Source organism: Hibiscus syriacus, unplaced genomic scaffold (genome assembly GCF_006381635.1).
Source record: "Hibiscus syriacus cultivar Baekdansim isolate YM2019G1 unplaced genomic scaffold, ASM638163v2 tig00008262_pilon, whole genome shotgun sequence".
Lineage (NCBI taxonomy): Eukaryota > Viridiplantae > Streptophyta > Magnoliopsida > Malvales > Malvaceae > Hibiscus > Hibiscus syriacus.
The window spans coordinates 57,492-82,731 of NW_024062160.1; the positions used below are offsets into that span (position 1 = coordinate 57,492).

The following is a 25,240-nucleotide window of genomic DNA, read 5'->3' on the forward strand; positions in this document are numbered from 1 at the left end:
ACTCCTTGCCCAAACTAGAAGGAGGAACCGTAAAAAATCATCGAATCTTATTTTTCCATCAACAATTGGTGTGATGAATGTGTATCATCATCGACAAAAAAGAAACATTTGAGATAACCCCCAACAACAAAGATAAAGAATACTACCTCTGATCTTCTCTCCAAACCCCCCCTGATGTGCATGGTTTTTTCGAATAGCAACAACGAGTCATGTATAAACTAACGTACTATCAGGCTTATCACAACTTACAAAGTGAATTACGGCAGTTTCCTCAATTACAGTAACAGTAGCAAAAGCAACAAAGACAATAGTTAATCTAAAAACCTCTTCAAGAGTCATTGATCTTCAAATGTCAAAAAAATAAATAACGATGGGAAGAATAAGAAAGAGCCTTACATGTTGAAGAGAGCATGCCTCCACTCATTTAAGTAATTCAGATGATGAAGTTTACATCTTAGAACTTGATCAAAAGAGGGACAACATTAAATATGTGTTTCAACATGTTGACCAAAAAAAAAAAGAATGGATAAAACAAATAAAAATCATGCAAAGATAGATAAATGATATTCAAACTTCAAATGTTTTAGAAAAAGATTAGACTACGAAGGAGAAAAATCCTCGCATGTCCCACACGCCAGCAACTTCTTACACACTGCACTTTAAATTGCCTGAGGAGATCTATGATGGATTAGTGATCCTCATTAGCACATGTCCTATTACAAGAACTATATAGATATCACGGGGGCCTCCGATGAGTAGAAATGTAAAAGTCTTCTCGACCAGTTTACGAATGGAAGACAAGAATTAGTACGACTTACAACTCAAGACAGTTATGAGGGGATTTAAACAACCATCACATATCGGGCAATTTTTGGCTAATAAAGACATCCTTCGCTCATAGACTATCATGGTTCGTGTGGGCTAGAGACCCAATGAGCTTTAAAGAGACTACTCAATGGCCAAAGGCCCAAACTCTACAAAATATCCTTAACCCAAAAGAAGAATTCTGACAACTTGGGCGTCTCCGTTTTAAATTCTTAGCCTTACCTTCGGAAAAAACAGTCAGTCTCACGCAAAACCCTAAACCCTTTCCTTCCTCACTTCTTGCAATGGCGGAGCTGAAACTCTCCGAGAGCCGGGACCTGACCCGAATCGAACGAATTGGGGCCCACTCTCACATACGGGGCCTCGGCCTCGACTCCTCTCTGGAGCCCCGTGGCGTCTCGGAAGGGATGGTGGGCCAGGAACAAGCTCGTAAAGCAGCCGGTGTCATCCTCCAAATGATCAAAGACGGTAGAATCGCTGGACGAGCTATCTTGTTAGCGGGCCAACCTGGAACCGGCAAAACGGCCATCGCCATGGGCATCGCAAAATCCCTTGGCCACGAAACCCCTTTCTCTATGCTTTCTGGCAGTGAAATCTTCTCACTGGAAATGTCGAAAACAGAAGCTCTAATGCAAGCGTTTCGAAAGTCCATCGGCGTAAGAATCAAGGAAGAAACCGAAGTGATAGAAGGCGAAGTCGTTGAAATCCAAATAGATCGTCCGGCAGTTTCTGGGGCGGCTTCAAAAACCGGGAAATTGACTCTAAAAACAACGGATATGGAGACCGTTTATGATTTGGGGGCGAAGATGATCGAGGCATTAGGGAAAGAGAAAGTGCAGAGTGGGGATGTGATAGCTATCGATAAAGCTTCAGGGAAAATAACGAAGCTTGGAAGGTCATTTTCGAGGTCGAGGGATTACGACGCAATGGGGCCGCAAACAAAGTTCGTTCAATGTCCAGATGGAGAGTTGCAGAAGAGGAAAGAAGTCGTCCATTGTGTTAACCTTCATGAGATCGATGTCATTAACAGCAGGTAAGTTCCAGCTTGCCTTCAACAAGAAAATCCGCTCTTCTCCTGATTTGCCGCTTTGTTGCTTCGTTTTTATTGTTTTTATCAATTGTTACAACGTGATTTGTTTCGTTAATGAGAAAGCTGTAAGTATATAACATTTTGGTAGAATTGGCCTGTTAGGTAAATTTGGTTTACATATTTATTCCTAAATAGTGATGATTCTACTTCAGAATTTGGATTCTGCAAGTTAAGAGCTCTGTGTATTGATGAAGAAGGTTAAACTGAATCAGCTCATAAGTTGATGATTCTTCTTTACGGTTGCGGGTAGCTTCTCCCTGTATTTATGAACTCAATATATGTAGCATTCTTTATACCATCCCTACATATGTTTTGTCATGTTAAAGCAAATGTGAATATACTATTATTTTGTGATTATTAGGGAAGAATTAGTGTATGGCATTTGTTTGGTATGAACATCATAACTTGTTCAAATGTATCTCGCTAACATGAAATTGATCCCTAGAAAACATCGTGCTAAACACAATGTATGTATATCTGGTGCAATTCTGCCTTTTAGAATAATAGACTTTAAGATGTTTTATGTCGTTTTGCAATAGATATTCATCTATTCGTAGTTATCATTCTCATGTTTCATTATGTTCTCAAGTTCAGAACACAGGGTTTTCTGGCTCTCTTCACTGGGGATACTGGTGAAATCCGAGCTGAGGTGAGAGAACAAATTGACACAAAGGTGGCAGAGTGGAGAGAGGAAGGAAAGGCAGAAATTGTGCCTGGTGTTCTCTTTATTGACGAGGTGCACATGCTTGATATTGAGTGCTTTTCTTTCCTGAACCGTGCACTTGAGAATGAGATGGCCCCGATATTAGTAGTCGCTACAAACAGAGGAATAACTTCAATCCGTGGCACAAACTACAAATCCCCACATGGAATTCCAATCGATCTTCTTGATCGACTACTAATCATCACTACACAACCTTATTCTGAGGATGAAATTCGCAAGATTCTAGACATCAGGTGCCAGGAGGAAGATGTAGAGATGTCAGAAGATGCAAAACAACTGTTGACCAAAATCGGGCAGGAGACATCCTTGAGATATGCTATCAATCTGATCACAGCCTCCGCGTTGAGTTGCCAGAAGCGGAAAGGAATGGCCGTGGAAGTGCAGGACATCACTCGTGTTTACAGTCTGTTTCTGGATGTAAGGAGATCAACACAGTACCTGATGGAGTACCAAAAAGAATACATGTTCAATGAAGCATCAATGGTTGATTCTGGGGATGCTAATGTCGATGCCATGCACGACTGACTGTTTATTCAGGTATGGTTGAAGAATTTTCAATATTATGCCTTGAGATATGGCATCCGATGGCGTTACTGCAATGTGTACTGGATCAAACTTAATAGCATTATTCCGTCAGTTCAACTGCGTAACTATGAATTTGAATTGTAGTTTGCATGCAATACCGACTCCCAATCCCGTGATAGTTTCTGTTAATGAAATTGTACTCTTTATCCAAGTTCTGGGTTTTCTTAGAGGTGTCAAATCCTCGTCACATTCACAAGTCTGAACTACTAAACAGTTCCAAATTATTAAGTTACAAATGTTTTATCCTAATTAAGGATCAATTGAAGGTCATGTTTTTGTGACCAATATATCGTCACATATATCTTAAAACAAAATCTCAGTGTTCTACTTTGTATTCTAGAGAGTAGTAAGCTGATGTAACAAATTTCCATGCCATGTGAAATATTATTTATTATAATAAGGGTAGCTGTACATTTTAGTAAAATTGAATTTTGATACATTTTTTTCGTGAGCTTTAAGTTTGTAGACACCCATCAAGAGATGCATCTCTTATTTACTCAAATATGATCTTATAAAAAGAAATTTTAATTTAACTTCAAAGGAAATCCATTCATAAAAGATAGATATTGTAAAGATTATACCTTATCTTTAAAAGATAAATATTGCTCTGATTTAATAGATTAAACAAAATTCTGAAGCTAAGGGAGTGAAAAATAAATTTAATTTAAAAAATAAATTAGTACAAATTGATTGTGTTCACTTTTTTTTCCTCATTTCTCATGGTTTAGTTGAAAATATTTAAAAAAGTCAATTCACCAATCGGTACCATATAAACAAGTATAAATATTTGTACCCCAAAACCCATATTTTAATCATGAAATTGCATTTCAAGGACCTCAAACTCCGGAGATTTTATCCAAAAATCACCCCTAAAATTAAAATACTATCGATCGGTCACCATTTCTCTAAATTTTACCGACCTAACATTTTTTTTTGTTGTTGACAAAATTGTACAAAGGCGTATTTTAAGAAACAAGCCTTTCAAAGACGAGGAATAAGCTTTTCAAGGATTTTTAATGATGTGGGGCTACACCTGAAAAGCTCTTTTCAGGGGACGTGCTTTCCACTAAAAATAATTTGAGCAAATCGTCGTCAGCTGCAGCGCTGTCAATTAACCGGATAAATGAATCCTTGCTTCTACAACATGACGGGATCCAAAGCGCCATTTTGCATTGCAAGAGATTTTTCAATTCATCAAGAGGTGTTGATTACTCAACTATATTCTTAATTTGAAACTTTGGGTTTGATTCAATATTCAATTCTTAGCTCATTTAATTTTCTGGGTTTGCCTGCAGAATCTTCATGATTGTCGAGATGCACAAGTGATTCTTCTTTACAAGAGGAATTAAGCAACGCTTCTTCAACAGGTATACACATGGTTTCCCACTGCAAAAACCTTTTTTTTAAAAAAAAAATAACCAAGTTTTAACCGGTAATCAATCATCTTTTTTTTTTCTCTCAGATTCTTCCATGTTTTCATGAGCTACAAGCATTTCCGCCAGAACATCCAGAGAAGAACATAGATTGTGATCTTCAATATCATAACGATGTAAAAATATGAGAAAGTGTAGTGTTTTTTTTTGTTGAAGAAATTTAAAATTTGATCTTAAATTTCTGCAGTGGGGATTTTGCTTCTTCAATCCTTTCAAATGGCTCCAACAGTAATAGACTATTCCCAGATTTGCACCATTGAATACGTCAATGAAATTCAAATCTTAATTCAATTGGATCTCACAACTGAATGCAATTACTTTCAGTACTAGGTAATTAATGCAATTCATTCAATGTATGTTGTTCGATGGTTTATGGGTGAAGGAATTTATTTTCAGTGGAAAGCGCGTTCCCTACAAAGAGCATTTTAGATGTAGCATCACATCATCAAAACTCTTGGAAAGCTCGTTCTCTGAAACGTCTTTGAAAGGCTTATTTCCTAAAAAAAAAGTCTTTGTACAATTCTATAAGAAAATGTGTTAGATTAGTAAAATTTGAGAAAACGATGACCAAATGGTATTATTTTAATTTTAGGATGTTTTTTTGGGATAAAATCGCCACAAGCTCCACATAATAGTACCCTAGATAATATGAAAACATCTTACAACCATCAACACATCACCATGCATGCCTCTCTCATAGAATTCATATTACAACATATGAAATGGTCACCCAAATATAAAGAATTTAAGAAAACAATAAGGAATGGTGCAGAACCTCCAATTCAACACACAAAACACCTTCCGACCTCCATTCTTCAGTCACCCTTGCCATTGCATTTGCTCCTTAAGGGTTCTCTCCCGCTTCCTTGATGAGACAAAAGTAGGGAAAGTGACTATTTTTAACACTTAGATACTTAAATTTTTGCAACAAAAACAATAACAGGCAATTTTATAGGCTACCCCCCACCCCAAAAGGGAAAGTTTTACTTGGTATTGCAATAAATCAAATTCTATAGGCTTTTCTCTTCCATGTGTAATTCGACATCAATTATCGATGTTCAAGATGTATATTAAAGCAGAGAACTTGGATCCTCTAAAACACTGAGGAACCTCGCCTCTGCCACATAAGTATATGTATTTGCATGTTCATAACATTAATTGATGGTTCTTAGACTTTCCAGATAGACAGATACATAAAAAATATACACTGTAACACAAGTTCCAACAGCGTAATTGAACCTGCATCTGTCAAATTAGACAAGAACATTCAAACAGGAGAATGCTCCCTCCACTAATCAATTATTCCCTAGTTTCACGTCTTTAACATCCATGTATATCCCGCCATTTGAGGTAAACCAGTCCTGCACGATAATGAGTGTATGCCCCGGCGAGAACCAAGATGTGAAAAAGCTGGTGGCTGTGCCCAGCAATGTCGAGCTTTCCAGGCATCCACCGCTCAGGTATCCTTGCCGCATAGATCAAAGCTCCAATACCATAAAATATCCCCATCAGAACCTCATACCCAGTTGTGTGAAGTGCCTCAGGCTGATTCCAGAACAAGATAAGCTTGTGAAGAATGGGTGCTATTCCTGACATACCCATTCCAAAGAAGAGGGATGCACGGATGGTGCGAAACTCGGGATTCTGGAACACTGGCAATAAGGAAAAGAAGATCGTCGCGACTCCCAAGATGGTTATGAATCCCAGATAGAGGTTACAGAAGAAAGGATCACACATGAAGGAGTAATACACAGGCGGATAGAAGGAAGTAGATATGAGAGCCGCAATCCCAGCATAGTCTAACCTGAGCATGATATATGATAGACGCTCAGAGTGGCAAGAGAGAAGGTGGCACGTGCTGCTAGCTAGCAAGCAGAACATCGCACCACCTAAGAAAGCAAAAAAAGGCCATCGGGTAATCGGTCTCATCATCAGGGGTGCTATTATGTTCGCCACATCCTCCTTCACACCTTGCTACAATTAGAAACAAATATAAAATGTATTAGCTGCAGAAAATGTGACAAGATTCAAGAACCGCTATGCTCGTGTTTTTCTGACTCTTGCGTGTACTCCCAGTAAGATCATATTAACATGCAAATAATTGAGAAACTTTTTAATTATCACCAATGTGGCAGTTAATTCAACATTGCAAGGACACTAACTAAATATTCCAGATATTGTCTTTAAAACATTGAAAGTTTAGGTACAAAAAATCTGCAACACAAAAGCTACAACTCAAATATGTACCATATTAGTTGTTTATATATTAAAGAAAGCTTCCTGAGATAAACAACTCTTCAAGATTTCCATAGTTTTTGCTTACGAAGAAAACCCTTTACCGTATCAAGATATCCATAAAGTAGAATCCAGATATTCAATATCAACTTTATAACTTTGCACCTATGGCTACAATGAAATGCCCCCGACTGTATATAAAGATTCTAGAGTAAAACATTTCAGTGTAAAGTATACAAACAAAAAGACCTATTTGATGGCCACATGTCCTTGGGTTATTCACATTTATTGACCCCTAAGATCCTGCTGTAAAACACTATAATACTAGAACTTTACCAACGGGTGTCGGGGTTATAATTCCTTGAAGCAAAACTACACTGTCAACAATGGGTCAGAGGAAAAGATATCTTCATGAACTTTCTGGAAGTACTAAAACAACTCAGAAGCATTATTCACATACGCCAGCTATGTCCATCCAGAGACAGGTTCAAGGAAGGGCCCCAGTCCACAAGCGTGTAGAAAGAAAATATTAAAGGCCGCCACTTCCCCAGCAACCCTACTGTTCCTTTCTTACCTGGAGGCTTAAAACCTTACTGGCACTGGCAGTTTCTTGTTTTAAAAGTTGTGTGATATTGACTGACAAAGAATCCAATGTCGTTATTACATATTACGCTAAGCCTTCCTCCATTTTTGTAATTCACCACCAGAATTCCAATTAATGGGATATCAGATAAATTCTGGACAAATTCACTGAACAACTTATCAGCGAGATGGCACTACTTTTGTTGATTTGTTACCGCAAGACCTACTGACTTCTCAACAATAAAATCCTTGCAAGATCTGAAAACTAATTAATAATTAATTTATCAACAGTTAGTCGGACCACTCGGCTTTGGATTTAAAGCTTAAAAAAATTCAGATTCTTTGTCTCTAAGGATATAATATGTCTGTCGTGTCCTAACAATTAAAAGATACTCTGTAAGATTTACAACTAACTAATAAATTTAAGGATTCTTTAGTGAACTTCTCACAATTAGCTTCAAACTGTAAAATTTAGATTTATATAGGCCATCTCCTTAAAATTCCTCCTCTTACCTTTGCAGCGAAGTCCAGCAGTGTAGCCAATAGATGAAAGCATCCATTCATAAATCGGATGGAGATAATAAAGGTACCACATGAAAAACATTTTAAACATCACAAAGTTTAACATTTAAGAACACATCAGAATACTAAAATGTAGTTTCAGTCGAGCTATTCCAAAAAAAAAAAAGCTCAACTGAAACATCAACGATATAAGTTCTAAATTAGGAAAATTCTTAAGATTTATGAAATAGATTATGAAGGGTATGGAGTGTTACCAGAACACAAACATCGGTGTGATTTCCAGCAAAGAAACGCTCAGGTAAACAATTATATAGAAGTTCCCTGATATGCCAATGTGAAAGGGATGGTAACTCCTCCCGAAATTTGTGCAGAATGGGGATATTTGTTAAGGAAGGAAAGCATGTCATTAATTCTGAATGCAATTTGTGCAAATCAGTCTTTCTCAATACATCAGGAATATGCTGCAGTGAGTGAAGATCAACAACCTTTGGAACCTTCATTGCAGTGTATATCGTAATGGAAAGGAAAATGAAGAACCCGATCAAATGCCTGTAAAAGGTAACAGTCATGTTCAACATATCACAGAGAAAAAAGACATGATCATTGATCTGATAAAGCACCAGTTATCTTATAAAGACTAAGGAGCTGTTTGTTTGCCTCTTAATGGAACCATTCAACGCGTTTGTTTCGCACCTCTGAATGATTCAGTGTTGACTGATTCAGCAAAACAATGTTGAATGATTCAGCACAGAAGTACATTCTGAATGATTCAGAGCCATTATCAAACATCATGTCACATTCAGAGCTAATTCATACAGAGCCTCTGAATCATTCAACATTTGAATTATTCAACATTTGAATCATTCAGCGCTTAATTATTCTGAAGTAAACAAACAGCCCCTAAGTCAAGGACTACAACGCTGAGAAAACAAAGACTACAACATCAATTGGTCATACCATGAAAATACTTCACAAATTGAAACATGGTTCCATCAATTTCTGTAGTAAATTTCTATTTTTCCTCTTTCCAATTCTAAACAGAAAGGCTAACACACAATTAACTAATCCTAATAAAGTTAAGCATATCACTTCTTTCACTAACATAATGTAAATCCTCTTGAAACCAATAAACAAACACACACATAAGTACAACCAACAAAATATCCCCATATAAACCACAAAAGAAATAATTATTCAAATCTCTAAAGAACTTAGGATTTGCCCGAAGGGTGTTTAGTAAGGTATAAAATTGCAGAACTATTTTTCATTCAGTGCATGAAGAAATAAAATCACCCAATTAACTTCTAACTACTGCATTAAACATTTAAACATGAAAAAATTCAGCAACAAAAGAAAAATAGCCTTACAAGTTACCCTAAGGACTTATTAAAGGAACTTACGTCCAAACATTCAAGGTTTCATTGTGAATTGTGAAGATGCTAAGCAAAACTTGTTTCATTGGCCATTCTGATCTATAGTGTCCCACAATATATTCATTGTCCTTCAAATATCCAGGCAATGAGTGGTACTCAACCAGTTGATATTTAACCTTTTCCCACAACCTCTTCCCTTTCCCTTCCTTTGAACGGCTCGTTTTACACTGTTCCATTGTTTCGGATGCCATATTTGTATCTTCATAAACTTGTTCCACACTGCTCATCTCTATGGATTCAACATAAAACAATTCACCGACTAAAAAACAAACCCAAAATTCATTTAAAGGAGATAATGCAAATATCTTTTATAAAAATAAATAAGACAAAATCTTCAACCAATCCAACAATAACAAAAAAAATTCCAACAAAAAAGGAAAGAAGACGTAAATATAAAGAGAAGGGTACCTGAAAATTGAAGAATCGCCGGTTGAGAAATGAAAACGCAGACGGGGATCCTTCTATAGGTACATAATTCTCAGGCGGACGACTCTGGAAAAGCAAAACATATAACGTAAGAGACAAACACCCAAATGTTAGTTTTGGACAATAGTAAACAAGAGAAGACAAAGGAACAGGAAAGGAGTACGAGAAAACCTAACCGCTAAAATATTAATCCGGGCAAGGTCAAATTCCCAGAAAACGAAGGAACAATTTTTTTAAAAAAGAAAATTAAAGAATGAGAGCTTATATCACTAATAGTTCCAAAGGAGAAATGGAAAATCAAGAAAAAGAATTGCATTCGCTGAAGAGATGCGGACATATCGAGAGTTGTTTTGTTTCGTAGTAATCTGGTGGCGTGGCGGTGATAAATTTTGCATTTTCGATAGTGACGGGGAAATTGTCGTTTTAGTTTAGTTTTATATTATATTTAGGGTTAATTACTTCAAATACCATTTATCTTTAGATTTGAATTTGTTTATACCACGAATATTTTAATTTTATCAATTTTAACACTGATGATGACATGGCAGCCATGTTTTTTTGGAGAAAATATAGTAAATTCTACACATATGGGGATTTAAACTTAAGACCTATTGATTCTAATGTTAAAGCTTAATCACTGTGTCAACTTAAATTCTTGCTATAATTTTACAAACATAATATATGTTACATAAGTCACGCATTTCAAATATTATTATCTAAAAAAACCATAAAATTATTTTAATTCTCAAAATAAACCTTAGATTTCAAAAAATCTAAAAAACTCCTAAATTCATAAAAAGTCTAAAAAATTCTATATTATTGAACAAAAACTATTATTATTATTTTCAAATGTTAAAAAACATTTTATATTGATTTTATAATCAAATTTAAATAGAACTCTATATTTTTAAATAATAAAATTTGACTAAATCGATCCAGATTTATAAATTCTATCTAGAGCTAGACTCGTACCTATAAATTTATCAAATTTTTATATATATTTAATTAGAATTAAAATTGAACGTTTGTTAACATCCACCGTTCTCTTCCTATATCAAAACCTATCTCGCCCAATAATAATAATTTAGGGTATAAGGTAACTTTAAATTTCTAAATTTTGTTCTTATTTTTTCGCAATTGATTATTTAAATTAAAAATTTTCATTATTTGAGTTATTGAACCAACAATTTTTATCATAAACCGCTATTATATTGATGTAATTTTTCTAGGAATTTAGGAGTTTTTTTAGATTTTCTGAAGCCTAGTTTTTTTTAATTTAAATAATTTTATGGGGGTTTTTTATAAAATAATATTTGAAATGTATGACTCGTGTCATGTATATTACGTTTGTAAGATTTTACCAAAATTTTAGGTTAGCACAGTGGTTAAGTTTTAGTCTTGGAATCAAAAGGTCTTGACTCTTGAGTTCAAATCCCCACAATGTACAATTTTACTAAATTTTCTCAAAACAAAACTACATCATTTTGGGATTTTTAGCTTCAAATACAGTCATGCCAAAATGACATCGTTTTGGTAAGGTGACCACTTCAGCAACATCACAATGCACGGTTGCCATGTTATCGTCTTGTTAGATCATTAACGACGGAGTGACATAATTTCACTTAAAAATAAATGTTAGTTTTAAAATTGACAAAATTAAAATATTAGTGGTATAAACGAGTCCGAACTTAAAGGTGAGTGATATTTGAAGTAGTTAACCTTATATTTATGTAAGACAAATATTAAAATTCCAAAAGAAAATGGGTAAACTACACTTAATGCCACTTAATTATGGTTTTGATAATAAATAGATTACTTTTCTTCTAAAAGTTATATTAAATTAAAATATTGTTACAAACAGATTATTCAATCGTTAAAATTAAAATATGAGTATAAGATTATCTAATAGAATAGTATCTTTAGTCCCAAAATGTATACGTTTTATTTATTTTATAAGATAGTCTAAAAAATATTTTTTTTTATATTTTTATCTTTTAAAATTTTATAAATTCGTTTTCTTTTAAAACATTATAAATTTATTTCTCCAACGTCCACGTAACTAGACCTAATTTGGTGGTCATTATTTGCTCAATTCCTTTTTGATATAACAAAATATTTGAAAAATTGTTTTTGACAAAACTCTCTTTTATAAAACATTTAATGGAAAAGAGACATATTTTGGAAAATGTTAAAAGCTCCCTCTTTTTCATTGAGAAATTAAATTTTTCAAACCACACTTCTTCCCCTTTTTGTTATATCAAAAATAATTCAACTTTAAAGTTAAAAAATAACAATGGAGAGTAAGTGGTAAATGTTATCATAAAATTATTTGAAAAATCAAAAACTCCCCCTTAATAAAAGCATTCCAAACAAATATTTGATTTTTAAAAGCTTGACACTTAAAAAAAATTGAATTTCAAGAAAGATAAACAAACATGTTAGTAGTATATGAAATTCAATATATCTAAGTCTAATATACTTTATGCAATACCGATTGTTGAAATTAAGTACATGTGCATAAAGCTTTCCAAAAATGTTATGCATTTGAAAATTTTGATATCAATTGTTAGAGATATATCATTTGCATTTTAAACCACATGCATAAACATTTAAATTTAGGTCAAAAATTTAAAAAAAATTGCAAAATCAAAGCATTTGAAAAATTGTTAGAGAGATGTCATTTGCATTTAAAATCAATTTTGACCAAAATTTATTATGATGAACAAACATTTATGAAAAATCATTAAACTTTAGAAAATGTTCATTACAGTTATTTTTAACATACATGAGATAGAAATCAACACAAAATCATTTAAGTTTAAAACTCATGCATGCATAAACTAAATGAGCAACAAATTATGCAAAATTAAAAAGCTTTTAAGCTTAGAGGTTACCCATTCATTTTCAAGTGTGGCTAAAACATTTGAATAACTTCAATTTCATCACCATTGCTCCCACACACCTACAAGAGACATTTATTTGGATTTTGATATCCAAATTGCTTTGGATCCTTGGACGTTAGTTTCAATACCCCTTGTTCCCTTATGAACCCATACTTATCTAATTTTAAAAGTTTTTCTTTTCTTTATAGGACAAGCATATTCCACATGACCATGAAAATGGTAATGTGAGCATTTTGCCATTTTTAAGCATAACGAGTTGTTTTTAGAAATTAATTCTTTTTCTTTTGCTAAGCTCTCAAGCTTAACTTTCAAATCAAAATTTTCTTTTTCTAAACCATTGATTTTGATTTTTGAAATTTCTAAATCATTTTTCAAAGTTTCATTTTGATTTTCAAAATCAACTTTGGCTTTTAAAATCAAATCATTTTCAACTTTATATTTTGAAATTAATTTCTTATATTTGTAATTCATGATCTCAAATTCCAAATATAGCTCATTATAAGCATCTTGTAACTCATCAAAAGAATGTGAATTTAATTCATTTGAGTTAGAAGATACATTGGGCTCTTCATGAGCCATTAGAGACACCACTTTGTTGGTTCTTCTTTCTTGTCTCCATAGATTTTCTCGATCTTATTCCAAAACTCTTTGGCATTCGAACAAGAAGAAACTTCTTCATAGATATCAGGACCAAATGCACAAAACACCATGTGCATGGCCTTGGCATTTTGTTGAGTTTTCTTCCGTTCTTGGTCACTCCATTTCTTCGTCTTCTTCATTGGAGAAGAGTATCCATTCTCGATCATATCTCTTGCGTCAAGATCATTGGATTTGATAAATAACTTCATTACTTTCTTCTAATGACGGTAGTTTGCTCCATTGAAATATGGAGGCTTGTTGATCGGTTGAGAGTCTTCCATGTAGAACGAGCCGGAGGTGGAAGTCATCTTCTCGGTTGCTTCAAATATGGATAGAGCTTTTTCTAGGATCATCTCAAGGTTGTTAAACCTTCTAATGAGTTAAACTATGATACCAATTGTTGGATTTATGAAGCTCAAATGACAATTGAAAAAGTTCGCTAATAAGGGTGAATTGACTTTTTTGGAATTTTAGGGAGTAAGGAGAATTAAAGGGATAGAAAATTGTTGCACAAGGATTTATAGTGGTTTGACTTTCTCAACCAAAGTCTACATCCACTACTTAAGCTCCTCACTTAGGATTTTCCAACAAACCCACTAATTTGTTCTTTCTTTTTCAAGGACAAAGAGATAACCTTTATAACTCCCTAGCTTTTAACAGGCTTAGCTAGAACCAAAACCCCTTTACAAAGGATACAAGGAAGTAAACAATAAAACCTCTACAAGGTAGGTGTTTATAAATTAAAGCTCACAAGAACAAAATATTTACAAGAGAAAGTAAAATAGGAATGAAAAACTCTTCCCTTGTGTTTGATTGCTTGGATAGATGTTCTAACCCTTCTTCAAGTGTCTTGAACTTGTATTTATATGTTGGAATGTGTTTGTGGTCGTTTCTAGCCGTTGGGAGTGATTTGGAGCCGTTGGGGATGTTTTCTCTGCAAAATAAAAATGCTCAGGACAGAGGGTATCGATACTCCTATAGGGAGTATAGGTAACACCATTGTAATATTTAAATAAAACTAGTCGTTACTAGCCGTTGGGCTTGACGGTATCGATACTATCCTTCATGGTATCGATACTACTATGTAAAGTAGTATCGGTACCTATTTTGCATTCTGGAATTTGAGCAAACTGGTAGTATCGGTACTACCTATAGAGTATCGATACTTCTCTTACCCTTGGTATCGGTACCACATGAACATTATCAGTATTGTTCATATAATATCGATACTGTAAGAACAATATCGGTATTACGTACGTTGAAAATTAGTTTTGTGCTCAAATTCACTTTTAATAGACTTTGAATTATTTTTGAAAACTTTGAATAAATTCAATTCAAGTCCAAAAACAATTTGCCTTAATTTGTTATATCAAAATATTATAAAACATGGTTCAACAGTAACCATACTGCTGACTACTGGTGCTCCAGTGTCAGTAGTATATATTATCTTTGTCATGTGTATAAATTCAGCACTAGTGTTCCAAGGTCATCGTCCTTAGAATTTTGACATAAATTCTTGGATGATACTTTATGTCATTGATGTTCCTGAAAACGATACTAAGGTAACTTATATGACATGTCCAATTGTAACATTATATTTAAAGAAAGACATATGGGAAGGGTTGCTTCCTATTTGGATAAAGTATCCAAAATCGTGGTCCTTTTCCTCCTTATTAATTGGATGAATGTTGATGTTTTTTCTGATCTGCATGCAAAAAGTTATCGGCATATCTACCCATAAATAGGGAAACATGTTTCTAAACGAAGATCAAGTCTAATGTTCATTAGTTGGGACTAATACATATTTAGTTGGGACTAATACATATTTATGACGTGTTTGTCGATAGGTAAAGCACAAGTACACGATTGCACCGCGTTCGACTGTTTCTGAAGCAAGGAAATCTCCTCTGCTTCTTTTGGAAGGAAGACAAAGATTCTGCAAAAGCAAACAAGAAAGGCATCAGCATTCTTACTAAAACCCAAGTTGATGCAGATTTTTTGAAAATGAGGAGCATGACTGCTGAAGAAGCTGCTGCAGCTGCAGCAATTGCAGAGGTAGAAGTTGCAATCGCAGAAGCTGAAAAGGCAGCAAGAGAGGCAGAACTGGCAGAAGCTGAAGCAGAAGCAGCAAAAAATTTTGCTAAAGCAGCCGAGAAAGCATTGAAGTCCAGGATTCTAGATACCTGGTAACTCTGTAATCCATTCTTATTTTTTCTTCGTATTGAACTTTGTTCATAGATTTGAAAACACAGGTTTTCTATATGGATGCTCAAGTTGGTTGTTTAAGAGGGATAGTCGTGATATTACCTCCTGCAGCTCTGCCAGTCGACAAACCTTCATTGCGACAATTTCACATCCTTTAAACAAATTTTATTTTTCTTATTTCTGTGGCCCTACTTCAACCTTTCTTCTATATGGTTTAAAATTTTCTGAAACAAAGATGAAGGAAGGATAGCTATTAGTTTTCTATAGTATCATTGGGCTTCTTTCATAAAAAATCTCATTGAAAGCTGGCAGTTACTTTCAATTCCTTTCATCAATTTTCTCCTCTTCTTGGATTCTCTTCTTCTTCCCATTGATTTTGACAACAGTATATCCTATAAATAGTGACATGGTGCCACAAGACTTTTTGACATCCTTCGCTTTCATGTTTTTGGAAAATCCTATATATTTTCATGTACATCCAAGAGAATAGTGGGAGTGATCAGACATTTTTTACATTATTTTTTAATGTCTGTTACATGAAGAAATATCAGTGGAACCTCAACTCGTCACGAAAACCTGTAGATGCTTGAATCAATGAGAAAATTTTTATGCTTGTCATTTATCTGCATGTCTTTTAGCATCAACTGGTTATTATGTATGATTGAGCTTCCCAGATATCACACTTTTACTCACCATTTCAAGTTAAAAGAATCAACCCTGTGCATCTATTGACTTCAGTAATGGGAGTTCATTTAGCTTGGCTTACAGAGTATGTTACAAGCGTATTTAGGGGCATGTGGGTCACATTTGATTTTTATACTGAGTCTGGAATTTGTATGATTTTAATTCTGTTTGTAATATATGAATGATTTTATGAACTTGTATTTTATTTATAAATTGTTTTATGATTTTACATGTTTTAACAAAAATTTTAATTTTTGATTTTTATTGTAGGTCTCTTCGGTGGCCCTAATGTGACATCTCGGATCGGATCGAGTCACCCGTATCGGTCTGAGAGTGTTACAGAGCCATTATTCTATAGGCATGATAATTATGATCAACTGTCCAAGATAGCCAAGGTATGCGAATTCGTTTAAGTAACAATGAACAGACATGGCCGTATACATCCTTGTAATAAAATAGTTCTGCTTTTGAGGCTTGTTTAGATATTTACTTCCTATTCATTATTGCTGCTGTTTTTTTATAGAAATGTCGTACTTATATCGTGCGTCACTGAGGTCTTGGGCGAGAGTCCTTTTCTTTTAGTTGGAAATAAAATTGATTCCTATTGTTCTCAAGCATTTTAATTCCCTTCTCAGGTTCTTGGGACAGATGAATTAAATGCTTATCTGAATAAGTACCGCATAGAAGTGGATCCACATCTTGCAGCCCTTGTTGGGAGGTTGGTGGTATATGATCTTTATGTCAAATTGATCTTGAAGAAGTGCTGTTATTTCCAATTGAGAAATATACTTTTCTTGATACAGGCGAAGTCGAAAACCTTGGACAAAGTTCGTCAATGCTGAGAATCAACATCTGGCATTACCTGAGGTAGTAATATATATCAAGTTCTTGTACTATTCAGGTTGTTCTGTTCTGTGTACCGTTTTCCATCTTTAAATTACACTTGTTTTTTATTGTAAGGTCATTGACTTCCTTGATAAGTTGCTTCGATATGATCATCAAGAAAGGCCAACTGCAAAAGAAGCAATGGTAAACTCCTGATCTATATGAACCTATTGAAGAGCCTCTGTATTTACCGGACCCCACTTTTAAGATAATATAAGTGCAGTGCATCTGTAGGCACCTAGCAATGGTGTTATCTTTTAATGTGTCAATCTCGTCCTTGAGATGATTTATTTGTCACGCAGGCTCATCATTATTTTAACCCGGTTAGGAACGCCGAGAGCAGCAGAACTTGTCCCTAACATGCTAAATTTGTGAAGCTGTCAAGCGCAAGCAATGGCATCTTATCTTCATTGTGCCTTGCTTGGGTAAGGATCCTGCCTGTGTAGTCCGACTGAAGATTTGGTGTTGGAGCTTTTGAATTTAAGAAATCTTTGAAATATGTTTTATCTGTTTTTTACAACAGAAATTTCTGTTCTTCATTCCAGAATTTCACATTTGCTCAAATACTTGTGAGTTCTTCAAACAAGAACATTTCCTAAATCTGATTTGAGTGTACATTCATCTTCAGCCCGGGATCTGATAATATTAAAAACAAAGAGGTCAATGGCGGAAAATAAAGGGAAATTATAGTTCTGGGGTTAAAAAAGAAGACTAGTTTCACCGGTCGTTCAGCAATCCCCAATCGTTGCATTAAAATGTTGAATGCTCACCCTAAAAAACACTTGTGTGCCTCAATACGCCACCCGGCTAAAGAAATTCAATAATTGCAAAGCAATTCTTTAGGGATTATAATATAGTAATATAGGGATTTAAAGAATTAAGGTTTATATATTTAGAGATTTAATTATGAATGGAGTTGTTTTTGGATTTAAATTCTAATACAAACTTTTGATAAAATATCGATTTAGCATTGTATTTCATTTATTTTTCTCTTTCTTGAGAATAATTTAAAAACTCTCTCAATCTTAGAATACGATCAAATTTTCCGATTGTTTGCTTTGTTTATTACCGTCGTTGATCATTGTTGACCTTCATCGCCAATGGTGATTGGAATGACTGTTATCACATAGAGTGATTGAATTTCAAAATTTTCAGTTAAGCTCCTTATGACCTCTTAAACATTAATATGATGTTTATTTCACCGAAATATTTTAATATAAATTTATAAAGATGTAAAATAATAATAATAAATAATTTCTCTTAATACGTCTAATAATAAATTTATTGTCTAATAATAATAATCAAATAATCGATGTCAATTACTTATAAAAGACAACCAATAACATATCCAACCATATACTATAATCCAGTATTACCAAAGAGTGAGAGGAAAACAATGAAAAAAGAAAAGGAAATAAAGAGACGAAGAGTCCAGTTGAAATAACTGTCAACAAAATAAAACAAGCATTTAAGGTTTTTCTAAGTTACTAATTATTGTAATTATCCAAAGTATTCTTTCAATTTTTTGGGTAAATTACAAATTTCATCATTGAACTTTACTCCATCTCATGTTTTGCTCATTGAACTTTAAAAATTCTTGATTTCCTCAATGAACTTAATACACTAGATTTTTTTGTCACTGAACTTTACCCTCTCTCCTATTTTGGTCACTCCACCTTTAAATAGTTACAGACATAAAAAAACGAAACCATTTCTAAAAACAAATTTTTTTACTAAAACGATGTCATTTTGAATCTATATAACAACACATTTTAATGTCGTTAACCATTTAACGACTGAGTGACAAAAAAACCCAATGTATTATATTCAGTGAGGAAATTGAAAAGATTTAAAGTAAGGTGAGTGACATAGGATAGAGAGTAAAGTTCAGTTGCCAAATTTATGATTTACCATTTGTTAAAAAAAATCAAAAGATGTAAAGTGTGGATGGAAACAGGAAATGGTGGGCTGTTGAATGACATTAATTTTGGTGTTTTCCCAAAAAAATCATCTTTTTAATTTAATATTTTCGATCAGGCACCGACCATACTATATTTTTCGATCTAACACCCTTTGCAGTAAGGCGCGCCCTCTGAAGTGCGCTAAATGTTGATTTGGCGCCACGTGGGGTAAGGCGCCCCCCCTGCGGCGCGCCTTATGCTGACATGGATACACGTGTGTATGGCGCGGGGCAGGGGCCGCGCTATTCAATTATCTCAATTATCAAACATGCATAATGCAAGGCGCGGTGCAAGGACCGCGCCTTGCATTATTTTCCCAAACTTCTCGACTTTAAGGCATCCTCTCTCGGCTATAAATACCCGTCTCCCGTAAACTCTCTCACCAACAATCCTTTGAATCAGTAAATAACATCCGACAATCATCTTATATTTGATTCAAAGTTTGCTCGATCTTTTGTTATAAGGTAATTTTGTTATAATATTTATTTTATAGTTATATATGATTATTTGAAAAAATATTATACTAATTGTTTTCAATTAATTTCTGTGTTTGTAGAATTAGAAAGTGGGAGCATACGTCGAAATATTTTTGCGGTGCAGGTAATAATATAAAATTATATTATTTAAATTATTTATGTTTATGTGTAAAAAATTTATTCTGTTATATTTTTGGTCATATATTATTTATTTAATCAGGTTTGTTTCAGTTGTTTTTTTGCATATATAATATTGTTGCACTTTTAAACTCTAAGAATGACGCGACTTTCAGCTATTGTTTATTATGATGTAGAAATTCGAGAAGATGAAACTGGCGTTGTTTTCGTATCAAATGAGCGTGTTAAAATATCATTCAAGAGAAACATAAGTCTTGAGGAGTTGATAACGAAGATTTTGAGGAAGGTTCATGTTGGAAGTAGTTGAAGAATGTCGTCGTTGCAGTACAGATTTCCAACATCATTGTTGCCATTAATTTATACAGCGTTCGAACTATCGAACAATGATGATGTTGAAATGATGGTTGATTCTCAAAGTAATTATTCAGACGGCGATATTGAGATGTATGCAAAGTTTGTTCAAGTGCTTGTTGTTCGGGGTCAGCCATTAAGCTCACACTATGGGCTGGTTGAACAAGTTGATCAAGTTGACAGCCCGACTACAGTAATGTGTAATGATTTTACTGCCATAATGGAAAATCCACATCATGGTGCCGACACATCAACTTCAATGGGGAGACATTCATCCGCAACTCCTTACGATATGTACCGAGGTAGGTCCATGAACAATCCGTATTGCAACATCGCGTCCAGTTCGAGGGGAAGGTATTCATCTGTAAATTTATTTAACCTTAATATGGAGATGCCATCGACGCAAAAATCTGTGCAGTTTTCATTTTACACGATGGCTTCAACCTCCAGGGGGAGGCATTCGACTGCGAGCTTTTTCGATCTCAATCTAGATATGCCTTCTAGTTCAAGGGAAAGGTATGCCAGTAATAGGTTCTTTGACCTAAATGTGGAGAGCATGGAGGAACCATCATCTCCACCAGAAGAACCGCTTCGTGAGCCTGGTGCGGATGGTGTTGAGACTGGACTATTCATTCACCCAGAATCACCGCAATTCAACTCCGATGGTAATGATGATGTAGATGAAGTTCCAGTAAATGTGGCACAAACTGACCCTCCAGCACACATGTATGAAGCTGATTATGATGCAATGTACGGGCCAGAATTTGCGGATATGCCTCATCTTGGTGACTATGGATATTACTCATCAATAAATAATGGTGAGTTATCTTTAGGCATGGAGTTTTCAAGCAAGGAAGAAGCGATGATGGCTATAAAAAATTACAATATCTGTAATTCTGTTCAGTCCAGAGTCGATCGCTCCACGACCAAAAAATATGTATGCTACTGTGCCCGACGCGAAAACAGATGTAATTAAATGGTTCACGTATCGAAGAGGAAGAGGAAGAGGAAAAACAACAGATGAGAACTAACAGTATACAACGGTCCTCACACATGTTGTGCTGGAGGGGTCAACCAAGATCATCCCAATTTGGACTCTGAAGTGATATGCCAAGCCATCATGCCCATGGTAAAAGCAAGCTCTCATATAGCTCTTGCAGTGTTGATTCCAACTATATAATCGCAGTATGGGTACAATGTCTCTGTAACACCCCTAACTCATATTCGACCCGAATACAAGTCTGAGATGTTACATTGACTTTTCAAACTTTGATTCTTAAAGAAAAATCTCGGGAATTTAAAACTTTCATTAAAACAACATACTTTAATTTACATAAAAGAGACCACTTAATACAAAATCGATCAAAGCATTCGTAATTAACCACTTATTACATACCAACACTTTATACACAATAAAATACCTACTTTGTCAATTACTTCTGATCTGATTTCTTAGTAATGTTGCTGTCCGTGCCACTGCTATTCTGAATCTTCTTATTTCTTGGTACCTACGTGTAAATCACTTACACGCTAAGTATAGACTTAGTGAGGTAATAAATGAATATGCAACAATATCTTCATGAATACGCATTCTTACCATTTCCTTCATGATATTTCAATATGCATGTATCTATTACACAATAACATATATAATCATATCATGCATGTATAAAACTTACCTTATTGTACCACTTTCACTTTACTTTGTATTTCAATTGCCCATATATATTATTGAGAATAGAGGTATGTGAGTGCATTGAGGTTGTGCACTAATGCTGTCACCACAGCTCGTATCAATTCCCTCATGAGGCACCGAACCTTAGTTCAGTATTCGTCCCGAAGGACTGTCATATATGTCCCGTAGGACCACTACATCCCGAAGGACTACGTCCCGAAAGACTATTATACTATCGACTATTGGCATGCCAATTACACCTATAGCTCTCATATCGTATACTATGGGCGTTATTCTTATATTTTATATATTCATGTACTCATGTCATTTCTCTTGTGATCATGTAGCTCATGTCATGTTCTCATATCACATATCATATCACATGTGTATTTGAATCTATTCATATATATACATCATTTATCCAATCACATGAACATATATATGCCTTATGCATGTATTACAATAATTATCATGTATGCATGTTCAAAACTATTGTACTATGAAAATCAATATAGGAATTAGACTTATCACAAGTCTTATTCCATTATACTATACATATAGTATGCACTCACCTTAGCTTTGCTTTGATTCGATTCTAATCCTTTTATCGTTCCGGAATAAGTTTACTTTTAGTATCTATATAATCACACATGGATCTATATCAGTATTATAGTTAATATACTCTAATGGTTCACTCTTTAGATTAAGATAAATGCCAATTTCATCTTTTAATGAAGGTATGCATCGATGCACTACTTGTGCATCGGTGCATAAAATGCATTCGATGTTTTATTATTAATGGGATGCATCGATGCATGCCTTATGCATCGATGCGCTAATTGCATTCGATCTTTTTATTTTAAAAGAGTGCATCGATGCACTACCTGTGCATCGATACACCTTCAAACACTTTCTGGGTTTTAACCTTGATGCATCGATGCACTATGAATATGCATCGATGCACTCTGCCCAGAATCCTCTTTTTGAACCCAAAAATTCATTCATTTTGGATTAAATCCTTCATGTTTAATCCTCTTTTTCATTCTTAACTGTAGTACACATCCTTAAACCAATTTATACTCATTTATTTCATCTTAAACCTCCAAATTCTATCATTCATATGTAATTCAAGAATTACATCAATAATTCAACATATTTGAATTCCGCTTTTAACACTTCGTATATCTTAACTAGATTGATGACAAGTCAAATTTACTTTTCAATTCTAGTTATGAACTCTATTCCAAGATTTCATTTAAGAACTTCAAATCTTAAATCTCTCCTAACTCCATCATCCTTTGATGTTAAGATAACTTAAGCTTTCCTTAAGCTTAGTTATCATCTAATAATCAAAACCCAATATTAAATTTAACAAGAAACTCAATAATCAGAAATCTTACCTTTGCTTTGGTTCACACGCACAAGGAAGAAAGAAGAAGAAGAGAACTCTGGAAGTCTTGGGTGTTTTCTCCCCTTCCACCCACGTGTATCCTTATATATACATATTTATCCTTTCTTTAATTATTTTTCCTTGCAATTACTCTATTGTCCTTCCATTCCTTATTCCTTTCAATTCCATCCTACACAATAATTTACATGTAAATATTTATACTATTCATTCATTTTATTTTAACCACCAAATTCTGAGACTTTACAATTTAGTCACTAACCCGGTATTGAGGATGTTACAACTCTCCCCCTTAAGAAAATTCGTCCTCAAATTTTCATTATGCAAAGAGGTAAGGGTATTTAATCCTCATGTCCTCTTCACGTTCCCATGTTGCATCCTCTACTTTGTGATTCCTCCACAATATTTTAACCAATGGAATAGTCTTGTTCCTTAGTTGCTTAACTTCGTGAGCTAATATTTGAACATGTTTTTCCTCATAAGTTAAGTCTGGTCAAACTTCAATTTCTTCAGTAGTCACAATGTAGGATGGATCATATCGATATTTCCTAAGCATTGAGACATGAAAGACATTGTGTATCTTTTCCATTTCAGGTGGCAAAATTAGCTGATATGATACTGGTCCTACTCTCTTAGTAATCTCGTAAGGTCCAATGAATCGAGGACTCAACTTTCCTTTCCGTCCAAACCTTAATACTTTCTTCCACGGGGACACTTTCAAGAACACTTTATCTCCGACTTGAAATTCAATCTCTTTCCTTTTTAAATCAGCATACGATTTCTGTCTATCAACTGCAGCTTTTAGATTATTCTGCATTACTTGAACTTTTTCTTCCGTATTCTGAATCAACTCAGGACCAATAACTTCTCGATCCTTAAGTCCATACCAGTTCAAGGGCGTACGACATCTTCTTCCGTATAGAGCTTCATAGGGAGCCATTTTGATGCTTGACTGATAACTATTGTTGTACGCAAATTCAACAAGTGGTAAATACCTTTCCCACGATCCTTTGAATTCAATGACACAAGCTCTTAGCATATCCTCCAGAATTTGAATAGTTCGCTCGGATTGACCATCGGTTTGAGGATGAAATGCTGTACTGAAGTTCAACCGATTTCCCAGTGCTCCATGTAATGACTTCCAAAACAGTGATGTGAATCTAGGATCTCGATCAGAAACTATGGAAATAGGTACACCATGCAACCATATAATCTCTCTAATATACAATTTCGCATACTTATCCATGGAGAAATCAGTTCGTACCGAAATAAAATGGGCTGACTTAGTCAATCTATCTACGATCACCCAAATTGAATCTTTTTTGTTCAGAGTTAAAGGCAACCTCGTCACAAAATCCATTGTTATGTTTTCCCATTTCCATTGAGGAATTGAAATTGATTGTAACAATCCTGACGGAACCTGATGCTCAGCTTTGACTTGTTGACAAGTCAAACACTTTGATACAAATTTCGTAATGTCTTTCTTTATTCCCGGCCACCAATATCGACTCTTGAGATCCATATACATTTTGTTTCCTCCCGGATGCATTGTCAATGGACTAGAATGAGCTTCCGTTAACAAATCATTCTTTAATTTATCATCATCCGGAATTACCAATCTTTCTCGATAATACAAATTCTCATCAGACTTAATCTCATAATCCGTACCCTCTCCATTTCTTATCTGTTGTATCTTCTTTAAAAACTTTCCATCTTTAGCTTGCAATTCTTTAATTTGATCTAGCTATGCTGGCTTGACAGTCAGTTCTGCACAAATTGCACCATCTGCTCTTAATGATAATCTAGCATCAAGAGTTCGTAAATCTGCAAACGTCTTTCTACTCAAGGCATCAGCTACCACATTTGCCTTTCCGGGATGGAAATCAATCACAACATCATAATCCTTGAGAAATTCCACTCATCTTCTTTGTCTTAAATTTAAATCTTTCTGAGTCATCAAGTATTTTAAGCTCTTGTGATCTGAATATAAGTAGCACTTTTCACCATACAAGTAGTGACACCAGATCTTTAAAGCAAACACTACTGCCGTCATCTTTAGG

The 25,240-nt window shown here is 34.5% G+C and overlaps 3 protein-coding genes and 1 long non-coding RNA gene across 4 annotated transcripts; 3 read left to right on the forward strand and 1 right to left on the reverse strand.

Annotated features, from left to right (window-relative positions):
- Positions 1–1,051: 1,051 nt before the first annotated feature.
- Positions 1,052–3,356, forward strand: LOC120202159 (ruvB-like 2). The gene is made up of 2 exons (XM_039202635.1): positions 1,052–1,858; positions 2,510–3,356. The coding sequence occupies exons 1-2, from the start codon at positions 1,110–1,112 to the stop codon at positions 3,162–3,164; spliced, it is 1,404 nt and encodes a 467-aa protein (XP_039058566.1). The 5' UTR covers positions 1,052–1,109; the 3' UTR covers positions 3,165–3,356.
- A 977-nt stretch (positions 3,357–4,333) lies between these two features.
- On the forward strand, positions 4,334–4,729 carry LOC120202161. Its single transcript, XR_005523712.1, has 3 exons — positions 4,334–4,425; positions 4,520–4,591; positions 4,687–4,729. It is a non-coding gene; the product is annotated as an uncharacterized LOC120202161 (long non-coding RNA).
- Positions 4,730–5,792: 1,063 nt separating this feature from the next.
- Positions 5,793–10,126, reverse strand: LOC120202160 (heptahelical transmembrane protein 4-like). Its single transcript, XM_039202636.1, has 5 exons — positions 10,032–10,126; positions 9,838–9,921; positions 9,397–9,658; positions 8,251–8,545; positions 5,793–6,631 (listed from the first exon to the last, which is right to left on the reverse strand). Exons 3-5 carry the CDS (start codon positions 9,654–9,656, stop codon positions 5,978–5,980), a joined length of 1,209 nt encoding a protein of 402 aa, XP_039058567.1. The 5' UTR covers positions 9,657–9,658; positions 9,838–9,921; positions 10,032–10,126; the 3' UTR covers positions 5,793–5,977.
- A 4,791-nt stretch (positions 10,127–14,917) lies between these two features.
- LOC120202143 lies at positions 14,918–17,681 on the forward strand. The gene is made up of 7 exons (XM_039202623.1): positions 14,918–14,959; positions 15,321–15,583; positions 16,600–16,681; positions 16,922–17,004; positions 17,090–17,153; positions 17,247–17,315; positions 17,474–17,681. Exons 1-7 carry the CDS (start codon positions 14,918–14,920, stop codon positions 17,528–17,530), a joined length of 660 nt encoding a protein of 219 aa, XP_039058554.1. The 3' UTR covers positions 17,531–17,681.
- Positions 17,682–25,240: the final 7,559 nt, after the last annotated feature.